Source organism: Benincasa hispida, chromosome 9 (genome assembly GCF_027475165.1).
Source record: "Benincasa hispida cultivar pf3 chromosome 9, pf3_genome.v1.1, whole genome shotgun sequence".
Classification (NCBI taxonomy): Eukaryota; Viridiplantae; Streptophyta; class Magnoliopsida; order Cucurbitales; family Cucurbitaceae; genus Benincasa; species Benincasa hispida.
The window spans coordinates 7,454,668-7,473,971 of record NC_143486.1 but is presented as its reverse complement, the minus strand read 5'-3'; the positions used below and the strand labels follow the sequence as shown (position 1 = coordinate 7,473,971).

The 19,304-nt window shown below is 34.1% G+C and overlaps 2 protein-coding genes across 2 annotated transcripts; both read left to right on the top strand.

Annotated features, from left to right (window-relative positions):
* The first annotated feature begins 1,450 nt into the window (after positions 1–1,450).
* Positions 1,451–4,531, top strand: LOC120085370 (Regulator of Vps4 activity in the MVB pathway protein). The gene is made up of 6 exons (XM_039041316.2): positions 1,451–2,117; positions 2,242–2,374; positions 2,707–2,810; positions 2,906–3,050; positions 3,161–3,301; positions 3,412–4,531. The coding sequence occupies exons 1-6, from the start codon at positions 2,077–2,079 to the stop codon at positions 4,249–4,251; spliced, it is 1,404 nt and encodes a 467-aa protein (XP_038897244.1). The 5' UTR covers positions 1,451–2,076; the 3' UTR covers positions 4,252–4,531.
* A 1,266-nt stretch (positions 4,532–5,797) lies between these two features.
* On the top strand, positions 5,798–8,731 carry LOC120086666 (protein ALTERED PHOSPHATE STARVATION RESPONSE 1-like). Its single transcript, XM_039043409.2, has 4 exons — positions 5,798–7,021; positions 7,144–7,319; positions 7,403–7,626; positions 7,761–8,731. Exons 1-4 carry the CDS (start codon positions 6,112–6,114, stop codon positions 8,587–8,589), a joined length of 2,139 nt encoding a protein of 712 aa, XP_038899337.1. The 5' UTR covers positions 5,798–6,111; the 3' UTR covers positions 8,590–8,731.
* The last annotated feature ends 10,573 nt before the right edge of the window (positions 8,732–19,304 follow it).

Genomic DNA, 19,304 nt, shown 5'->3' with positions numbered 1-19,304 from the left:
AAATCATCGTATTAAAGACAGTCACCGCGTTAAGGCTACGATAACTTGGTCACCTCTAACGCGATATATAATAAAATGTGGTGATACACTACGATATAAGCAGAAGATCATAATTCATATGTTGTAAGGAGTGAGTCATTAATCATAAAGAACTCTGGGAATGGATCATCCGAAGGGGAAAAAAAACTTAAAGAAATAAACTCCAACTTCATAATTTGAGGAGTGGACAACTCTTTGTATTATTTGTTCGGACATAGGCGAGGAATCTCCGTTTAAACGAGGAATGGGGGAGGGAGCGGGAGAAGTTTCTCCCTATTGACTAAATGAGGACGTCGTCCTAAACCCTGCCCCTGCCCCGATGAAAAAAAATATATATACACACACAAACATATATAATCATGAGTTTATATATATATTCATTCATTTGTAATACTTTAATAGCTTCCATAGTTAGTTCTCTCTAATTTTCATATTAATGTTTTTATACTTCAATTATTTTTTTTAATATTTAAGATTTTATTACTTTTAATATTTAAGTTGAATGGATAGACTTGTAATATTTAAATTTTAATTTGTAAAAATTATGAGATTAAATATTTAAATAATATATTTGCATATAAAATATTATTATTTTTAAATAAAAATGTATTGAAAATGACCTATTTAATCTATAAAATTTTATCAAGTTTGAGAATAAAATTAAAAGTTTAAAAATTATCAAGTCTGAGAATAAAATTAAAAGTTTAAAAAATAAATAAATTAAAAAAAACAAACATAAATTTTTTTCCTTCCGGTAACATGATCCCTTGCAATTTTTTTTTTTTGTAGGAATCCCTGTCCTGATCTCCATAGAGAATTTTGTGGGGATGAGGAATGAAATAGAGAAACGAGGATGGGAAAGCCTTCTCAATCTCCATCTTGTCTGTCGACATCTCTATCCAGACAACTCTTGGTATTCTATTTCAGGATTTATTTATTATTTTTTTTTTCTAAAGATAAATAATAAAAATTTCCAATACTCATGGCAATAAGTATTATTTTATTTAAAAAAAAACCAGATTAAGAGATTATGGCCGGAATTAAGAGATAAAAATCAGTATTATTTTATTTTAAACAAGGGCACAACTGTCAATATGAAAAAACTCCAAACAAACCCGTTTAAGGAATGCCAGCTATTAACGGACGGCTGCACGTTTTGTCTTCCTCACTAAATTCCCGTCCCTTCGTCTTTCTTTCCCCTTTTTTATTATTTTTTTTTTCGGATTTCCATAAAATTTAACCAATAACGTCTTTTTATATTACCGCATGAGATTTACTTCTCCAAATGTCTTGGCTGATTTACTTCTACAACTATTTTTTCACAACAAGATAGGAAAACAAAATTTAAAAAAATACAAAAATAAATTCATGGGCTTTATGGTCATTTCACTACCCCATCTTATGGATCCGCGCGTTTTTAATTTTAGTTGGAAAGGCAGCGTCCGACGTGGCACCTCTCTCTTCTTCTTCTTCTTCCTCCTCCTTCACAGCTGGGATCTTCCATTACCTTTTTGACAGATTTCAGATTCTTCTTCTTCATTGACGTTTCTTCTTCGTCTTCTTCGTCTTCTTCGTCTTCCTCTTCCGTTTTTCTTCGTTTAACGTTTTTTCAATTGGGTTTTTTTAAATCCCTTTTTTGGGGTACTTTTTTCTTTTGTCGTGAAGCATCTCTGTTTCTCTTGCACTGTCGTTTCTGAGTATATGGTTCATTAATGTTGATAATAATGTTGATTATGTCGTGAAGGTTCTTCAATGGCGGATGTGGGACTGTTCCATTTTCATCCCTTCTTTTAACTGCCCTTAATCCGGAGTTGTTCTTTCTTGGCGTCTGGTTTATTTTTCTTCTTTCGTTTCTTGTCCTTATGGGTTTCTCGATTTTAGATTCTTAGTACATTTTACCGATTTCAATTTGGGAAATTCTTCTTTATCTTTGTTGTTGGGGATTTTGGATTCCCCCCATTTGCCCGATTCTTCGGTTTTCTTCCTTATTTTAACCCCTAAAATTCCGTTTCCTGTCAAATTTGCTTTTCGATCAAAATGTTTGACATGTTCTTGAAGCCTAAGTTCTACACAAAATGGTATTTCGCAGCTTTTCTTTTTAACCTTTTCTCCTCGGGATTGATTTTGATTCTGATTCTGATTCTGATTTTTCTGGGGTTTCTTTTTACTGATTTTTTTTTTCTTTCTTTGTTCATAATCTAGCAAATCTTGCGTAAAGATGACGAAGACGCGACTGGATTCAATTCGGAAGAAGAAGAAAGCGGTTCTCAAGTATTTGAAGAACGACATTGTTGAACTTCTCAAGAGCCGTCTCGATTACAATGCTTACAACAGGGTCAGTTCTTCTTCTTGACTGATACTGTTTCTTAAGCTGGGTTTTAGATTCTTGATCTCTGGTTAATTTCTGCTTTATTGTCTTTAGTTCCTTTCTGTGGATTCGCTTTATGTGTGACAATTCGATACCACTGAACAGAGCTTTTTGGCCCCTTTACACATTCTTCTTTTGTCTTGAGTTAATGTCAAATCAATCAGAAACCCACCATTTAATGTCTATCTTCTTCTGTGTTTGTTCTTAATTCTTTGTGTTTGGATGACTGTAAGAGAAATTTTGGCTTATCTTTTTCTCTGGTTTTGGTCGCTAATCTACTTATGTTACTGGTGAAATAGGCTGAAGGGTTTCTTGTTGAGCGAAATGTCTTGAGATGTTATCTACTGATTGATGAGTTTTGTGGGACAATCTCCAGTCAAATTCCTGTCCTAAGCAAGGAGAGGTAGATACCATGGATTTAAGTACATTTCTCTTTCTCGGGCTTGAATTTGTTGAGATGAATTTAAATGTTCTTCACATGTTATTATCTATCTTTAGCGAATGCCCCGAAGAATGCAAAGAAGCGGTTGCAACGTTGATTTATGCTGCAGCAAGATTCGCTGACTTGCCTGAGTTGAGAGAGCTCCGAAGTCTCTTTACTGAGAAATATGGAAGTTCCTTTGGATCATTTACTAACAAAGAGGTAGTTCTTAGTAGCCTTCATCCATAAAGAAAAACCCAACTGTCTTGTTTGAGTGATTTTATTCTTTTTATCATCCTAAAAGGCTGTTTGGTTCTTGCTTTTCCTTTTAGCTTATCGAGAAGTCGAGGGCAACGGCTCAAACTAAAGAGATGAAGATTCAGCTGCTCCAGGAGATAGCACAGGATTCAGCCATTGATTGGAATTCCAAGGCTCTTGAGCAGCAACTGTATACTCCTCCTCCCCAAAATGAAGTAAGTTGGTTTGCACGTATCTGATTTTTGTCTGCTTTCGATCGAGATGAGTGAACGCTAAACTAATTCAAGCGAATTTCTGTTTGCGTCAATGGTCATTCTTTTCACAGCCTGCTGGTGAACGGAGTGCAACCATCAAAAGAAACAAAACCAAGATTGTCACCGTTCCAGTGCATGAAAGAAAGACAATCTCACCAAGAAAAAAAGACAATAGTGATAACGAATCCATCTTCGATAGTAGAAGTGAAGGTAACACAACCGAAACATCGACTGGAGATAGTACTGATCAAGATGTTCATAAAGGCATTTCAGAGGATGAAGTAGAAGATCAGAAACCCTTCTACCTTAGATTTGTCCCACCTCCCTACCTTAAAACTAAACCTATCAAAACGGAGGCAAATGTGGAGGAATCTCAAAAAGTGACTGTCGGAAACAACGATGAAAGTAATAAGCAGCATCCCAAGTCACCCACAGAAGAGAAGCCGAAACCGAGATCTGTGAGACGAAGAAATGTGAAACCACAGCCTGCAAGGGACATCAACATTGATGATGCTGGCAGTTCCACAATCGATGGAGCGGAAAAGACTAGTTTGAGTCAAAACAAAGGTAAAGAAACCATGATAGGGGAAGAGAGAGGTGCAGGGGATGATGAAGAAAGAGTATTAGATGGGCTTTTAATGCAATACAGTAGGAAGAAAACAAGTCAAGAATCAAATAGAGGAAAAGGCAACCTTAAGCCTCAAAGACAGCAAGAGAAAGACAATGCGGAACCTCAAAAGCCCAAAAGTACGAAAACTGAGGATTCTTTTGTCCCAGCCAGAGCAGTTTCACTTCCCACAGACCAAAGTGAACCAGTGAAAAAGCATACTAGAACAAATTCTTTTGTTCATCCTAAGCTCCCGGAATACGACCAACTCGCAGCTCGGATTGCAGCACTCAAAGAGAAGTAAAAGACGTCGATACCAGATGCTCGAGAAGGTATCGAATGTGGCTGTTACAATGTTAAGTCATGGAAAAAGGCTCCTTGCCTTGAAAGAAGATTCTTTACTTGGAAACTAGACCAATTGCACACTTGCAATTTCTATATAGGAAATTCTAATACTTTCTGACTACTTACTCCTCTAAAGGTTTGCAGTATCTAAATACATTGATTTCATATTATAGTATGTAGCTTTAAAAAAAATCAGTAAAATTGTTCTAAAGGGTATATAATTCACGTTGATTGTGATATTTTCAGTGCCATTTTTACTTGTAGTTTTAAAGTTTTAATTTTATTACGAAGTTTGTGGTTTGTCGGAGAATCTACGACAGGAAGGAAGACAGCCTTGGGAGTCGTTAATTCAAAGAATTTCATGATTGGCCCACTCTCTTATCATTGGCCACTTTTTCTTAAACTAACAGACAAATTTTCTTCTTCCTCAAAATGAGCAAAATCCTTGTCACAATGTCGATTCTCTTTTTCTTTCGTTTTCGAAATTCACATAAGGGGAGTTTTATTGACATGTCTATGCTAAGTTTCTTTAAATATTATTTTGGTATATATAATTTTGGTTTTTATATTTTTAAAATATTTATTTTGGTCACCATACTTTCAATTTTGGTACAACATATAATTTCAAAATATTCATTTTAGTTTTTGTATTCTCAAAAAGTAACCATTTTAGTCCTTTCATTTTCATATTTAAAGTATTATAATGGTCACATTTTTAAAGTTCAAGGACCAAAATGAATAAGTTGAAAGTATAATAATAAAAATCAACATTTTGAAAATATGTAAATCAAAATGAATTAAAGTTGAGAGTATCGAAATCAAAATGAATATTTATTAAAATTATTTGAGTAGTATTTAAACTTAAAAATAAATAATAGAAAATTAATAGAATAAAATTAAATGCACTTTATATCAAATAATCTATTGTTAATGAAGAGATTAAAATATTTAAAGTTTTAGAAACTGAAATCATTAAGAAAATTAATTCAACGTACTTAAAAAATTAAAAATAAGGAAGCGAACATATACTTTTATAAATCAATGCATATCAATAATACATATGATAATAATAATGTGTTTTTCAATATACATAGTATGTGGGTGTTAAAACGATGTATGAAATTCAATACTTTATAATAATTTTCAACATTATCATAACTCAATAGATAAAATATACTGAATAATTTTTAATAATTTTCAACATTATCATAATACGATAGATAAAATATATCTATTTTTATTTTATTTTTTAAAAATAATAATAAGGGATGTAAAGGCTTTAAAAAATTTCTTTATGGTAATTTGATTTAAAAGTGAAACAAAATAGGAAAAGAACCAAATTCGGTTAGCCATTTTTAAAAAAAGACATTATTTTAGTCAATGATAACAACAATGGAATATTAAAAAGAAAAAAAAAACCTTGCGTTATGTTGTTTAAACCAATAACATATTCACAACCAAGGCATATTTTTTCCTTAATTATCTTATTTTATTCTTATCTCCAATGATCTGTTCCCTTCTTTTTATTTAAAGAGGAAAAATGTTTTTGTAATTAAAAGAAAAAGTTACAAAGGCGCTTGAAACGACGACGTACGATGTCATCCCCTCCATTTGTTCTGTGAGTGTGACTTTTTCTTCTTTTTGCCTTTTCCCTCTAAAAGAACAAACGCAACGAAGAAATGAAAGAAACCGCTTCGCTTTTTCCGCCCATCGAAGAACATCACAAGCGTAAAGTAGATCTTGATTCTCTCATTCGTCTTAAAGCTCCGGCCATCTTCATGTTCAATTCTCACAGAAATTTTTTCCATACGGTTTTCCAATGGGTTGTTCTCAATCCAAGATCGAAAATGAGGAAGTGGTTTCCCGATGCAAGGATCGTAAGATGTTCATGAAAGACGCCGTCGCCGCCCGGAATGCATTCGCGGCGGCCCACTCTTCTTATGCCATGTCGTTGAAGAATACTGGCGCTGTTTTGAGCGATTACGCTCATGGAGAGGGCCCACCGGCTCCCTCGTCTCTCCCTGGCTCAGCTGCTGCTCAATCGGCTGCTGCGGTGGCTTATAATAGTTTGCCTCCACCGCCGCCTCCACTTCCTGGTTCCCCCGGTATGCCGCTTCAGCAAGGTAAGAGTATGTTTGAAATCAAGGCCTCGAAGGTTGAACCCAAGCGTGTAGAGCCGGTTATTGAGGAGGTGGATGAGAATGATTTTGAGATTGAATGTTCCGTTGGTCCATTGCGGAGGAGGAGGAGCAATAGAGACGGCGGTGGACGTGGTGGTAGAACTGGCCCTGGGGAGCTTGCAGAAGAAGAAAACGGTCCGCCTCCGCCATTGCCGCCTTCAAGCGAAAATCGTCGTGTTCCCGCGCCGTCGGCTCAGGATTCGACCTACGATTATCTGTTCTCGGTTGAAAATATGCCAGCTCCGACGTTGAGCGGCGTCGAGGATTTTAGTACTAATACGGAAGCGATAGAACGGAGAGCGGCGGCGGAGAAATCCGGCGAAGAACCGCCGTCGTCTTCGGCGGGGAAAACGTCGAAGAAGATGAAGCAAGTAGGTTTTCCTGGTTCGAGCGAGGGAAAAAGGATTGTTAAAGGGAATATAAATCTGCTTCAGATCTTCATGGAGCTTGATGATCATTTTCTTAAAGCCTCTGAAAGTGCTCACGATGTTTCGAAGATGCTCGAAGCAACTCGGCTTCATTTCCACTCAAATTTTGCTGATAATCGAGGTATTCCTCTCGATTTCTATGTCAAATTCATATTCAATCATTCAATCATTTGAGGGAACAGAGAAACTTTAATATATTGTTTGAGAAACTATCCAACTTGTTTTTTAAATTTGATCTCTCAGGACATATTGATCATTCTGCTAGAGTGATGCGTGTTATAACATGGAACAGATCATTTAGAGGGTTGCCCAACAACGATGATTTGAACGATGATTTTGACAGAGAGGAGAATGAAACTCATGCCACTGTATTGGATAAATTGCTTGCTTGGGAGAAGAAACTATTTGAGGAAGTGAAGGTTAAAAACTTTGAATCCTTCAATGTCTCTTGTTCTTGTATTGTACTAAAAAAAATCCCTTGTTCCGACTGTCTTTTGGATAGGCAGGTGAAGTCATGAAGTTCGAGTATCAAAAAAAGGTTGCTGCACTGAACAAACTGAAGAAAAAGGGCTCCAATTTTGAAGCAATTGAGAAAGCTAAGGCCACGGTCAGCCATTTGCACACCAGATACATTGTGGACATGCAATCCATGGATTCCACTGTTTCTGAGATCAATCGCATTCGTGATGAACAATTGTATCCTAAACTTGTTCAGCTTGTCAATGGGTATAAAACTGAGTTATTCTGATCTAATATCATGCCAAAATTCATTAGTTTAGGTATCATTTGATAACAATTTTGTTTCGATAGGTAGTGTGTGAATAATGATGAGACTAAGCAAATTCTGGGTTGAATTGTAGAATGGCTAGTATGTGGGAAATCATGCATTTTCACCATGGAAGCCAATTGAAGGTTGTGGCTGCTCTGAGAATGCTGGATATTTCTCAGTCGCCAAAGGAAACGAGCGATCACCACCATGAGCGAACGGTGCAGCTTTGGGCTGTGGTGCAGGAATGGCACTCTCAATTGGAGAAGCTTGTAAACCGTCAAAAAGATTACATTAAGGCTCTCTCAAATTGGTTAAGATTGAATCTGATCCCTACTGAAAGCAGCTTGAAGGAGAAGGTTTCTTCTCCTCCAAGGGTCCGCAGCCCACCAATTCAAAGCCTCCTCCATGTTTGGCAAGACCATCTTGAGAAGCTCCCCGATGAGGTCCTACGAAACTCCATATTCACTTTTGCAACTGTGATCCACACCATTATGCAAAGCCAGGAGGAAGAGATGAAGTTGAAGGTAAAATGTCAAGAGACTGAGAAAGAGCTTGCCCGGAAAAGTAAGCAATTCAAGGACTGGCAGAAGAAGTACATGCAGCGAAGAGCGTCAAATGCTGATGAAGTGAACTTGGAAGAAAATGGTGACAAAGACGATGCTATTGCAGAGCGGCAAGCTGCGGTGGAGGCCGTGGAAAAGAGGCTGGAGGAGGAACGGGAAGAGCACCAAAAACTATGCCTCCATGTGAGGGAAAAGTCTTTGGGGAGCCTAAAAAACCAGCTGCCAGAGCTTTTCAGGGCATTATTCGAGTTTTCTCTTGCTTGTTCACGCATGTATAGACACTTGAAATCAATATCACAGCCACTGCTCAACAGGCCACTGAGTCAAACAACAGCACAAGAAGAGGCAGCAAGTTAAAGGTGCTTTTCTTGATTCTTCTTGCTTCTTGTTTCAATCTTTCTGTTATAAACTTACAATACAGTAATATAATATCATAATTACATACAAAGTATAACGTGGACGTAAAGTTTGGTATAAAAATGAAGTAATTGGAGACAAATAGATAATCAAGCCAGGTATTACTTTCTCGTTTTCTTTTAATTAATTTTCTCTAATAACTAATGTATGGTTTAGACTAATTAAAATTGTCTTTTATCCCCCGTTGAGTCTCAATTGTTGTTTACTTAAGTCACGTTTTTACATGTTTAATAGGTCGTCAAACTTTCAAATTTGTATTTACTTGATTGATAAACTTAAAAAATATTTAATAATATCCTCAACTTCCAATTCTATCTATAATAGTTTTTTGAATTTTCAATTTTATGACCTATTCATGTATTCTTAAAAGAAGTATAGTTGAAAGTTGAAGATCATAGGAACATAAAATCAATTTTATATCTTCGTTTATCTATAGATTTTTAGAACTTTGGAATAAAGTCAAGAATTTATTAGACTTAAATTTGAAAGTTCAAAAATTTATTAGTCATCGTTAATAATTTATAGATTTATCAAAATTTAAAGACTTTTTAGATACAAATATGAGAGCAAACATATAATATTTTTGTAGTGATTTTTAAGATTATTTAAAAAATAATAATAAAAGAACAAAGAAATGAGAAATTATTTTAAATGAAAAAATGCTAAAAATATCTGCATAACAGTAAAATATCATAACTTATAAATTAGATATAAATAGTAGTTTACTGTCGCAGTTCTATAGTAAAATTTTACTATATTTATAATTATTTTAGTTCATTTTCCTATCTTTTGAAATTGTCCTAATTTTTTTTAAGCTCTATTTGATTTCAAGTGTTCCCCTCCCTTAGCCAGGGGAAGAAATTGGAGGTCAGAATAATATGGCTGGCCACTTGATGTCTATTTATTTAAAGTAAACAAATATATATATATATATATATAGACCAACAAATTTGTTATAAATAATTTATTTTAAAAAATTAACTAAAACGATTATTTATGTAAAATTTAGGCAAAAATATTTTTTTCCGAACTAAAAATTTATTCCTACAACTTTTTTATCTATATTTTTAACCTGTAACAATAGTAAACTTTTAGTACATACTACTTTAGTTTCTGTAATTTAAAAAATTTAGATGGATTAAACATTAAAAAAAAATTAATTACAAGAATCGAATTATTTCATGCTTGGGAGATGATTATTGTGAAAAATAATGGAACAAAAATAAGGCGAGCAAGTTTTTTCCCCATGAGAGACGAGATTAACTTTTCTTTAAAAACTTTTTGTTTCCAATAAAATCAACGGCTATAGTTACATGCCACGTTTGTAACGTACGTAGTAGCAAAAATTTCTGTGTTTGGCAAGCTTGTGATCAACACCACAATTACACTGGAGAAAATTAAAACAATCTTTCATTTAATTCACCTAATTTGAACACAATTGTAAATCAAAACATCACAACACAGCAAATGAAGTTGCAGCCTATTTAATTTTTTTTTTTTAAAAAACAGAGAGCCTATACACATATTCGACCTATATATAAATTTTGTATATATATATGAATTTATACAAATATTTCAAAGGTTAAACCAGGTGGGGTTTCGAAAATCTCGACCGACTAACCCATTTATAATCTCCTTGATGAAATCTACATCTGAAAGAACCTGGGTGGGTGGTCGGCGAGCAAATACACTTGTTTCCACCACCAGCACCGCCACATTTCTGCTGCCGGACGGCCTCCTGGGCCGCCGCTACAAGCGGCCTTGTGGGGCCGGCGAAGCCGAAGGCGGTGGCTCTGTGAAGGGGAACGGCTGGATAACACATATCTGTTGTTTGAGACGGTTTGTAAAAGGGTAAGTAAAATGAAAGGGAGAAAAAGAAAAGGAAAGTGTTGATGTTGGAATTAATGTGAAGAAATGGAGTACTTTTAATGGAAGGTGCGAGACTTATCTAAAAAGAGAGGGAAGGAGAAAGGGCAAGAGGCCTTTTCTTATTGCCAACACTTGGCGCTTTGGGCACATGAAAATTTGGAATCATCTGTGGCTGATTCAGGCAAATACATTTTCACCAACTTGTATGTTGTTTTTTTGTGCAGCTAAAAGTTTGGTTTAGGTTTAGGTTTCTAGAGGGTTTTCTTTTAATTTTTAATTTTTATTTTTTATTTACGGGTGACTCTTTCACACTCTCTTTTATGATTAGTGATCCGTTTCTTCCATAAATTTATGAAATCTAACTTTATTCTAACGACATTATCACATTTTTCAACATATGGTGATAGGGATAACAATGTGTATTGTAGCCCTAAGGACCTAAGGCCATGGCCATCTTTATTGGTTTTTTTTTTTTTTTTTTTTTTTTTTTTTTGTGAAAAAATGAATATTGCCCTATGTTATATGTTTGTTGTGTTTTCCCATTTTTCGGTTGTTTATTTGGATGAAAAAAATGAATATCACGATAGAGATGGTCGACGTGATACATTATAAAATGTTTGTTGCGTTTCCCATTTTTCGATTGTTTATTTGGATGAAAAAAATGAATATCACGATAGAGATGATCGACGCGATACATTATAAAATGTTTGTTGAGATTCCCATTTTTCGATTGTTTATTTGGATGAAAAAAATGAATATCACGATAGAGATGATCGACGCGATACATTATAAAATGTTTGTTGAGATTCCCATTTTTCTCCGAGTTTGTTAGATTTTCCTCAAAAGATGAAAATCACGATAGGCATGGCCATCGTTAAGGCTACAATAAACATAGCCATCTCTAATGCAATAAGTTATAAAATGAAAAAGTGTGTTATGGCATAAGCAAAAGATTATATTTCATACGTTTATGAGAGGTGGGTCATCAATCATAAACACCCTCCTGAAAGTGTCATTCATATATATATATATATACACACACATATATAAACTCAGGTTTGAGTCTCGACTAAACTAATTTGAATATATGGATGTGACTTAAAATGTTTATGACTTAAATTTTATTAAAAAAAATCAATTTTGAATTTTATTTTAAAATTAAAGTTCTACTCCATAACTCAAGGTGAGGGAGCACAAATGAATATAAGGTTAAAAGTTTAGCTTATGAACTTCTAGATTTGTATTTATATAATTTCTAAACTTAAAAAAAATATATATCTAATAGATTCCCGATCTTTTTATTTTTGTGTTCAATAGATTCATAAAATATTAATTTTGTATCTAATACCTCTCTTACATATTTGAAAATATTAAAAGTTAAATATTATATTAGACTTATATTTAACTTTGTGTTTAATAGGTACTATTAGACATCTTTTCAAAATTCTATTAACTAAAAGAAAAAAAAAAAATAAGGTTCAATTAGACACCTAAGTTTTTTTTTTCTTTTTTTTTTTGTCCTTTAAAATGGTAAATTTTTAAACATTATTTGTATTTATGGGATCTGTTAGATATATATTTGAATTAATTTATAGATTTATTAGACATTTTTAAGGAATTAGAGTCAATTTTGAAAGTTTAAGAAGTTATTAGTCATAATTTTCAAAATTTAGGGACTAAACTTATAATTTTACCTTCATATAAATGTTTTAAATACACTGGTATATGATATTTATGTTAAGTAATATTGATTAAAAAATTATTATAAACCTTTACAAAATTATTCCCTTAGATATGTAAGCAAACAACCATCCAATCAATTTTCGTAAAATGATTTTATAAAAAAAATCCAAACATATTTGTTTATTTATTTGAAACCTGTTGGAAAAATTGGTAAATTAAATTTGAATTTTTTCTAACATATTTCAATTGTACTTAGTACACTTGAAATAGAAATAACAAGAGTTGTTTTCAAATAAAGGAAAATGAGTCAACTTATTTACAAATATAACGAAATTTCAGTATCTATTAGTGATAGACCGAGACAGACATCTATTAGTATCAGTGATAGAAGTATAATGTAGTTTATCGCAGTTTATCACTGATAGACAGTGATATTTGCTATATCTAACAATATTTTCAATAGTTTTATCATTTAAAATAATTATCCAAATAAAAAAATAATTTGTAAATACATATGATGAATAATTTATTTAAAAAGTGTTGTGAATTTGAGGAGCACAATGGAACCTGGATATGAAGAAAATATAATATAATAAAAAAATATATTTAAGATTAAATAAAATAACTAAATAATTAAATTAAAGAAAGAAAATTATAAGAAATGGGAAAATATGGAAATTTTCTCCAAGCCTTTTGGATTTCTTACCAATATGTGTGTCTTTCAAACCCACAAAATGTCACTATTTATAGGCAATTTGGCAGGTAGGAGGTGGATTACATGGATACTAATAGTGTGTAATCTTGAGACACATGGACAACACATGGGGTAATGGACATTAATAATAAGCATCTACGTTACACCTAATTTAACATATTTATAATCCTCCCCCTTAGATGCCCATTATATATGAAATATGTCTCATTAAAATCTTACTAGGAAAAAACCCACTGGAAAAAATCCTAGTGAAGGAAAAAGAGTATATATTTCATTTAATCTGATACTCTTAAAAGTATATTTACTTCCCCTCATAGAAATATCACTTGAGATCTTTGAGTCACAACATTCCAATGTTGTGCACCAGTTTTTCAAAGGTTGTGATAGGTAATGCTTTTGTACATAAGTATGCCAGGTTATCTTTTGAACAAATTTGTTGTACAGTGATGTCGCTATTTTGTTCAAGATCATGAGTGTAGAAAAGCTTCGGTGAAATATGTTTTGTTCTATCTCCTTTAATATATCCTCCTTTGATTTGGGATATGCATGCTATGTTGTCTTCGTATAATATCGTTGGAAGTTTTTACTAGAAGACAAACCACATGTTCCACAAATGTGTTGAGTCATCGGTCTTAGTCATACACATTCTCGACTAGCCTCATGAATTGCAAGAATTTCAACATGATTTGAGGAAGTGGCTGTTATAGTCTGTTTCACTAATCGCCATGATATAGTAGTTCCTCAACATGTGAACAGATAACCTGTTTGAGATCTAGCTTCGTGTAGATCAGATAAATATCTAGAATCTACATAACCAACTAGGTCAAAATTTGATTTATTTGAATAAAAGAAAACCATGTCGATCATTCCTCGGAGATAACAGAGTATATGCTTGAAAGAGTTAAACAACATGCAGCGAAAGTATCAAGGATCCATAAGTTTTCTAATTCACTAATTTTAGCAAAAACTAAAGCATGTTCTTCTCAAAAAGTGGGTTTTCAGAACATACCTTTGATGAACTCTCCAAGAAAACGTCTGTTCAGCTACCGTCTTCACTTAATATCAACATGAACTACCTCAAAACCTTCTCTACTATGCTCTTGGAGCTTTAGGCAGAGTTGTGGGACTCAAGAACAGCTTGAAGATGTGAAGAAACCAGAAAAACTCACAGCAATACAATTGAAGAAGACAACTTCTTCTTCAGAAAAATTTCTCTCGAAATTCTATATTATCTCATTTCCAACAACTCTAATCTTCTTTATATATATTTGATGAACATGCAAAGAGATGGAGTGCATGGCTTGCAGCTCATGCTTGGAGAATCAAAGTAGAGAAGATAATGCATTTTGTGTGAGTATAAAGATGATGGTAATGGCGAAAACCCATTTTCCATTTTTGTGCAACATGCAAATGAATTTCCATTTTATTTTTTTTAAAACAAATTGATTTTAAATCATTTTAATTCAAAATTTGATTTTCTTAAATTAATTTCATAAATTAATTTAAAAAAATAATTAATTTAATATCAATTATTAAATTAATTTTTGTTCAATAATCATCTTTATATATTTAAATCATATTTAAATATTTATTCTCTTATTTCGTTTAATTTGAATGTTTCATATTAATCTCTCAAGCTACCCTAAAGTTTATCCATTTACGAGCTAGTAGGGGACCTCGCAGACCTACAGATCATGGGCTCCAACGATTCGAGATTAATCGGCTAAACTTATTAGTCCGATCTAACCTCTATTCGTTAACTAATGGGACACTCCACTATAGCCCATAGTTAAACTCCCCTCACTGTAGATATATTATGTCCACTTAATAACCATAATTAGTAAGTCGATCCTTCACAGGTTGTTCGTAATCACAGCTAGGTCAAAAATACCGTTTTACCCCTGTGACCACATCTTGTTCCTTAAGTTCCTATTGATCCTCTAATGAACAATTCTGATTCATAATCTCTATGAATCAAATCCTTTCTCTATCATGAGAAGGTGGGGCCCCGATTGTTCAAGACCTGGAGTCAGTACTTAAGAGAACAACCTATCTGTTAACTCTAAATAGGGTAGAAGTGAATTCCATCTTGCAAGGCTATGTCCCCAGCTATTCATCTGGTCTTATCCTCGAAATGGTAAGCTTATTGAGCAGTGCTGTTGGACTACTTTCACCGTTTTCAGATCAAAGGATAATCCCGAACAAACATGTATTCATAGCTAGCTCAGGATTAAGATCGAGTTAACTTAGGTTATATAATAAATGAAATAGTTGGCTTTAACAGTAAACGGTCGTTATAAAGAAAAGTGACTATTTTCGTGGTCCAGTCTATATGAAAAATCATTGCATAGGATGCCCCCACTCTCATGTCTCAACATGAACGATTTGTGGATCACATCGTTTGTAGCACCTTACAACTTCTTATAATAACTACAGAGTGGGCCGCATCCAATAGTGTTACCAGGATCAGATATCCAATTTCATCCATATACTTATTAGACCATTTAGGCTATATACTGTCAACTTGATCCTGTTTATGTCAATACACAAAGTTACAACATTCAGACTATAGCCAATGATACGTTTATTGGATTTTCATAATAAGATGCAAAATCAACAAGTCATTGTTATTGATAAGATAGAATGTTTAACATGAACTGCGAGTTCTAGGACATTCCCAACAATCTCTCACTCGGACTAAAACTCCAGTGAGAACAAATATATACAATATAATGTTGAGATACATAATGGAAAAAATACAATAAACTAGGGCATCTACAATACCATAGATGTTCTCCCACTTGCCCTAGATTACACTACTCAGAGTCCTAGTCTCACTAGGTGGCCCTCAAAAACTTTAGCCGAGAGGGCCTTGGTGAATGGATCAGCAAGGTTGTCTTCAGAGGTTATCTTTGTGACGAGCACATCTCCTCTGTGTACAATCTCCCGGATGAGATGGTACTTTCGTTCAATGTGTTTTCCACGCTTGTGACTCCTGGGTTCCTTTGAGTTAGCAACTGCACCACTGTTGTCACAATACAGTGTGATAGATAGGTGCATATTTGGAACGACTTCCAAATCAGCTAAGAATTTTCGTAGCCATACTGCTTTCTTAGCAGCTTTGCATGCAGCCACGTATTCTGCTTCCATGGTGGAGTCAGCGATACAACTTTGCTTGATGCTTCTCTAAACTATAGCTCCTCCGTTAAGAGTGAAAACTGATCCTGAAATAGATTTCCTGGAATCTACGTCAGTTTGAAAATCAGAATCAGTGTATCATGTAAGGATCAAATCCTTAGGTCCATACACAAGCATATAGTCCCTCGTTCTCCTAAGGTACTTGAGGATATTTTTTTACAGCGGTTCAATGACCGTGTCCAGGATTAGATTGGAACCTGCTGACGATTCCAACTGCAAAACATATGTCAGGACGTGTACACAACATAGCGTACATCAAACTCCCAACTGCAAAAGCATATGGAATTCTGTTCATCTCTTCAACCTCTTGAGGTGTCTTAGGACATTGTTCCTTCAACAAATGAATTTCATGCCTGAAATGTAATATATCTTTCTTGGAGTTTTGCATATTATATCTTGACAACATCTTATCAATATAAGATGCCTGAGACAGTGCTAATGTTCTATTCTTTCCGTCTCGAAAGATCTGTATTCCTAGAACATACTGAGCATCACCCAAATCTTTCATTTGGAACTGTGATGCTAACCATCTCTTTACGTCAACAAGAAAGCTTGTCTCATTCCCAATGAGCAAGATATCACCAACATACGAACCAAGAATGCTACAGTTTTGTTGACTATCTTCTTGTATACACAAGGTTCGTCAACGTTCTGTTCAAAGCCATAAGATTTGATCAGTGTCAAATCTTATATTCCAGGATCTGGATGCTTGTTTCAATCCATAAATGGATCGATTAAGCTTATAGACTTTCTGTTCCTGTCCTGTTTCGACAAACCCCTCTAGTTGAGACATAAAAATCCTTTCATCAAGATAGCCATTCAAAAAAGCTGTCTTGACATCCATTTGCCATATTTCATAGTCATAATAAGTAGCAATGGCAAGAATTATTCTTATTGATTTAATCATGGCAACAGGAGAAAAAGTTTCTTCATAATCAACTCCGTCTCGTTGGGTAAAACCCTTTGCCACGAGCCTGGCTTTATAGGTTTGTACCGTCTCGTTTTCTCTTATAGATCCACTTACAACTTATAGATGTAACACCTTGTGGTTGATCTACAAGTTTCCAGACTGAGTTGAAGTACATAGACTCCATTTCATCGTCCATGGATTTTATTCATTGTTCCCTGTCAACATCTTCCATTGCCTTCTTAAAGGTTAATGGATCCTCTAAACTATCATCTTGTATGATGTTTTGAGTTTTTGTTAAACCCATGTATCGTTCAAGTTGTTGAATAACCCTCCCATTACGATGAGGCATCCCCAACTCTTGGGATGGACGTGACGGGACAACAACCGTTGTTGATGGACCAACTTGATCAACAACTCTTCTCGATTTATCTGTAGTATCTTTAGACAGTTCTTGCAATATTAGTTTACTGCGAGGTAGATGATTCTTAATATGATCATCTTTCAAGAAAGTTGCATTTGTTGATACAAACACTTTATCTTCTTGGGGATCATAAAAGTATCCTCTTTTTGTTTCCATGGGATATCCTACAAATAGGCATAATTTCGAACGTGTTTCCAATTTTTTAAGATTCTGTACCAATACGTGTGTTGGACAACCCTAGATGCGGAAATGACGTAAACTTGTTTTACATCCTTTTCACAATTGATATGGTGTTTCTAAAACACTTTTGGATGGAATAACGTTCAGAATATAAACTGCAGTCTGTACTGCATATCCCCAAAAGGATTGAGGTAATTGAGCATAACTCACCATAGACCAAACATGTCCAAAAAGGTTCGATTTCTTCTTTCTGCAACACCGTTTTGTTGTGGTGTTCTAGGTGATGTGAGTTAGGATTGAATTCCATGATCTACTAGATAGTTCTGGAATTGCAAATCCATATACTCACCACCTTGATCAGATCGAAGTGTTTTAATTTTTTTACTTAACCGATTTTCAATCTCAGCCTTAAATTCTTTGAACTTTTCAAGAGTTTCAGACTTGTGACTGATTAAGTAAATATAGCCATATCGAGAGTAATTGTCAATAAAACTGACAAAGTACTGATATCCCTATTGAGCTTTAACATTCATCGGACCACAAAGTTCTGAGTGTATAAATTCAAGAAGTTCTTTGGCACGAAGACCTTTGTCAGAAAAAGATCTTTTCGTCATTTTCCCCTCAAGACATGATTCACATGGAGGTAGGAAAATGTTTTCTAATTGATTTAGATGATCGTTTTTTTACCAATCTCTCAATCCGTTGAGATTAATGTGACCAAGCCTGAAGTGCCAAAGATAGGCGTTAGGAGAAATTTTCTGCTTTTTATTATGAGTTTCAGCCGTTTTAAACATCTATATTTAAAATAGCTTTTGCTTCCATTGGTTGTAATTCATATAAGTTATTTGCAAGTCTAGCATAACAAATATGAACACCTCTTGAATAAACAAACACTTCATTATATTCAAAAGATACACTGTACATATTCTCTAAAAGACAAGAAATGGAGATCAGATTTCTTTTTATCTTAGGTACAAAGAACACATTCTTGAGTAAGATAAAAGAATCTCCAAAAAACAACTTCACATCTCCCACTGCTTCAGCTGAAATGAGTTCACCTGTGCCCACCTTGAAAGTCATCTCATATTCAGAAAGTCTTTTCTAAGAACTAGTTTCCTGTAAAAAAGTACAAACATGATTAGCGGCACCTGAATCTAATATCTAGGTAAGGTGAGAATTTTCCACTATACATGTTTCAACAACTAGTAAATCATATTTACCTTGTTTATTCTTTTCTGCTTTCTTTTCAGCCAGATATTTTGGGCCATTACGCTTCCAATGCCCAACCTATCCACAATGGAAACATTTTCCCTTGGGAGTTTTGTTTTTATTTTTCTTCGCAACGATTTTCTTTTTTCCTTTTCCTTTATTTTTTCATCTGTACGGTTTTATCTTTAAAAGAAGAAGAAGGACCAACTTTCTTATCATCAACGGGTTTCGTACCAGATGTAAACCCTTTGTAAAAAAATTTCGGTTTAGAAATAACATTTATTTCCTTTTCCTTGAGTTTCATCATCGATTGATAAGTTTGCAATTCATTCAACAACGTCGTTAAGTTATATGTGATTTTGTTCATAACAGCATTTGTCCTAAATGACAGATAGCTCTCAGGAAGAGATTCCAGTATCATGCTCACTTGACTTGTTTCGTCTATCATATCCCCGTGAGCCTCTGCGATG

Bases quoted from the DNA above. Each gene is read 5' to 3' on its own strand.
- LOC120086666 (XM_039043409.2), top strand. From the start codon at position 6,112: ATGGGTTGTTCTCAATCCAAGATCGAAAATGAGGAAGTGGTTTCCCGA. The intron at 7,022-7,143 runs GTATTCCTCTCG...TTGATCTCTCAG, and splicing joins AAATTTTGCTGATAATCGAG to GACATATTGATCATTCTGCT. The intron at 7,627-7,760 runs GTATAAAACTGA...GTTGAATTGTAG, and splicing joins CTTGTTCAGCTTGTCAATGG to AATGGCTAGTATGTGGGAAA.
- LOC120085370 (XM_039041316.2), top strand. From the start codon at position 2,077: ATGTTTGACATGTTCTTGAAGCCTAAGTTCTACACAAAATG. The intron at 2,118-2,241 runs GTATTTCGCAGC...TTCATAATCTAG, and splicing joins CCTAAGTTCTACACAAAATG to CAAATCTTGCGTAAAGATGA. The intron at 2,811-2,905 runs GTAGATACCATG...ATCTATCTTTAG, and splicing joins CCTGTCCTAAGCAAGGAGAG to CGAATGCCCCGAAGAATGCA.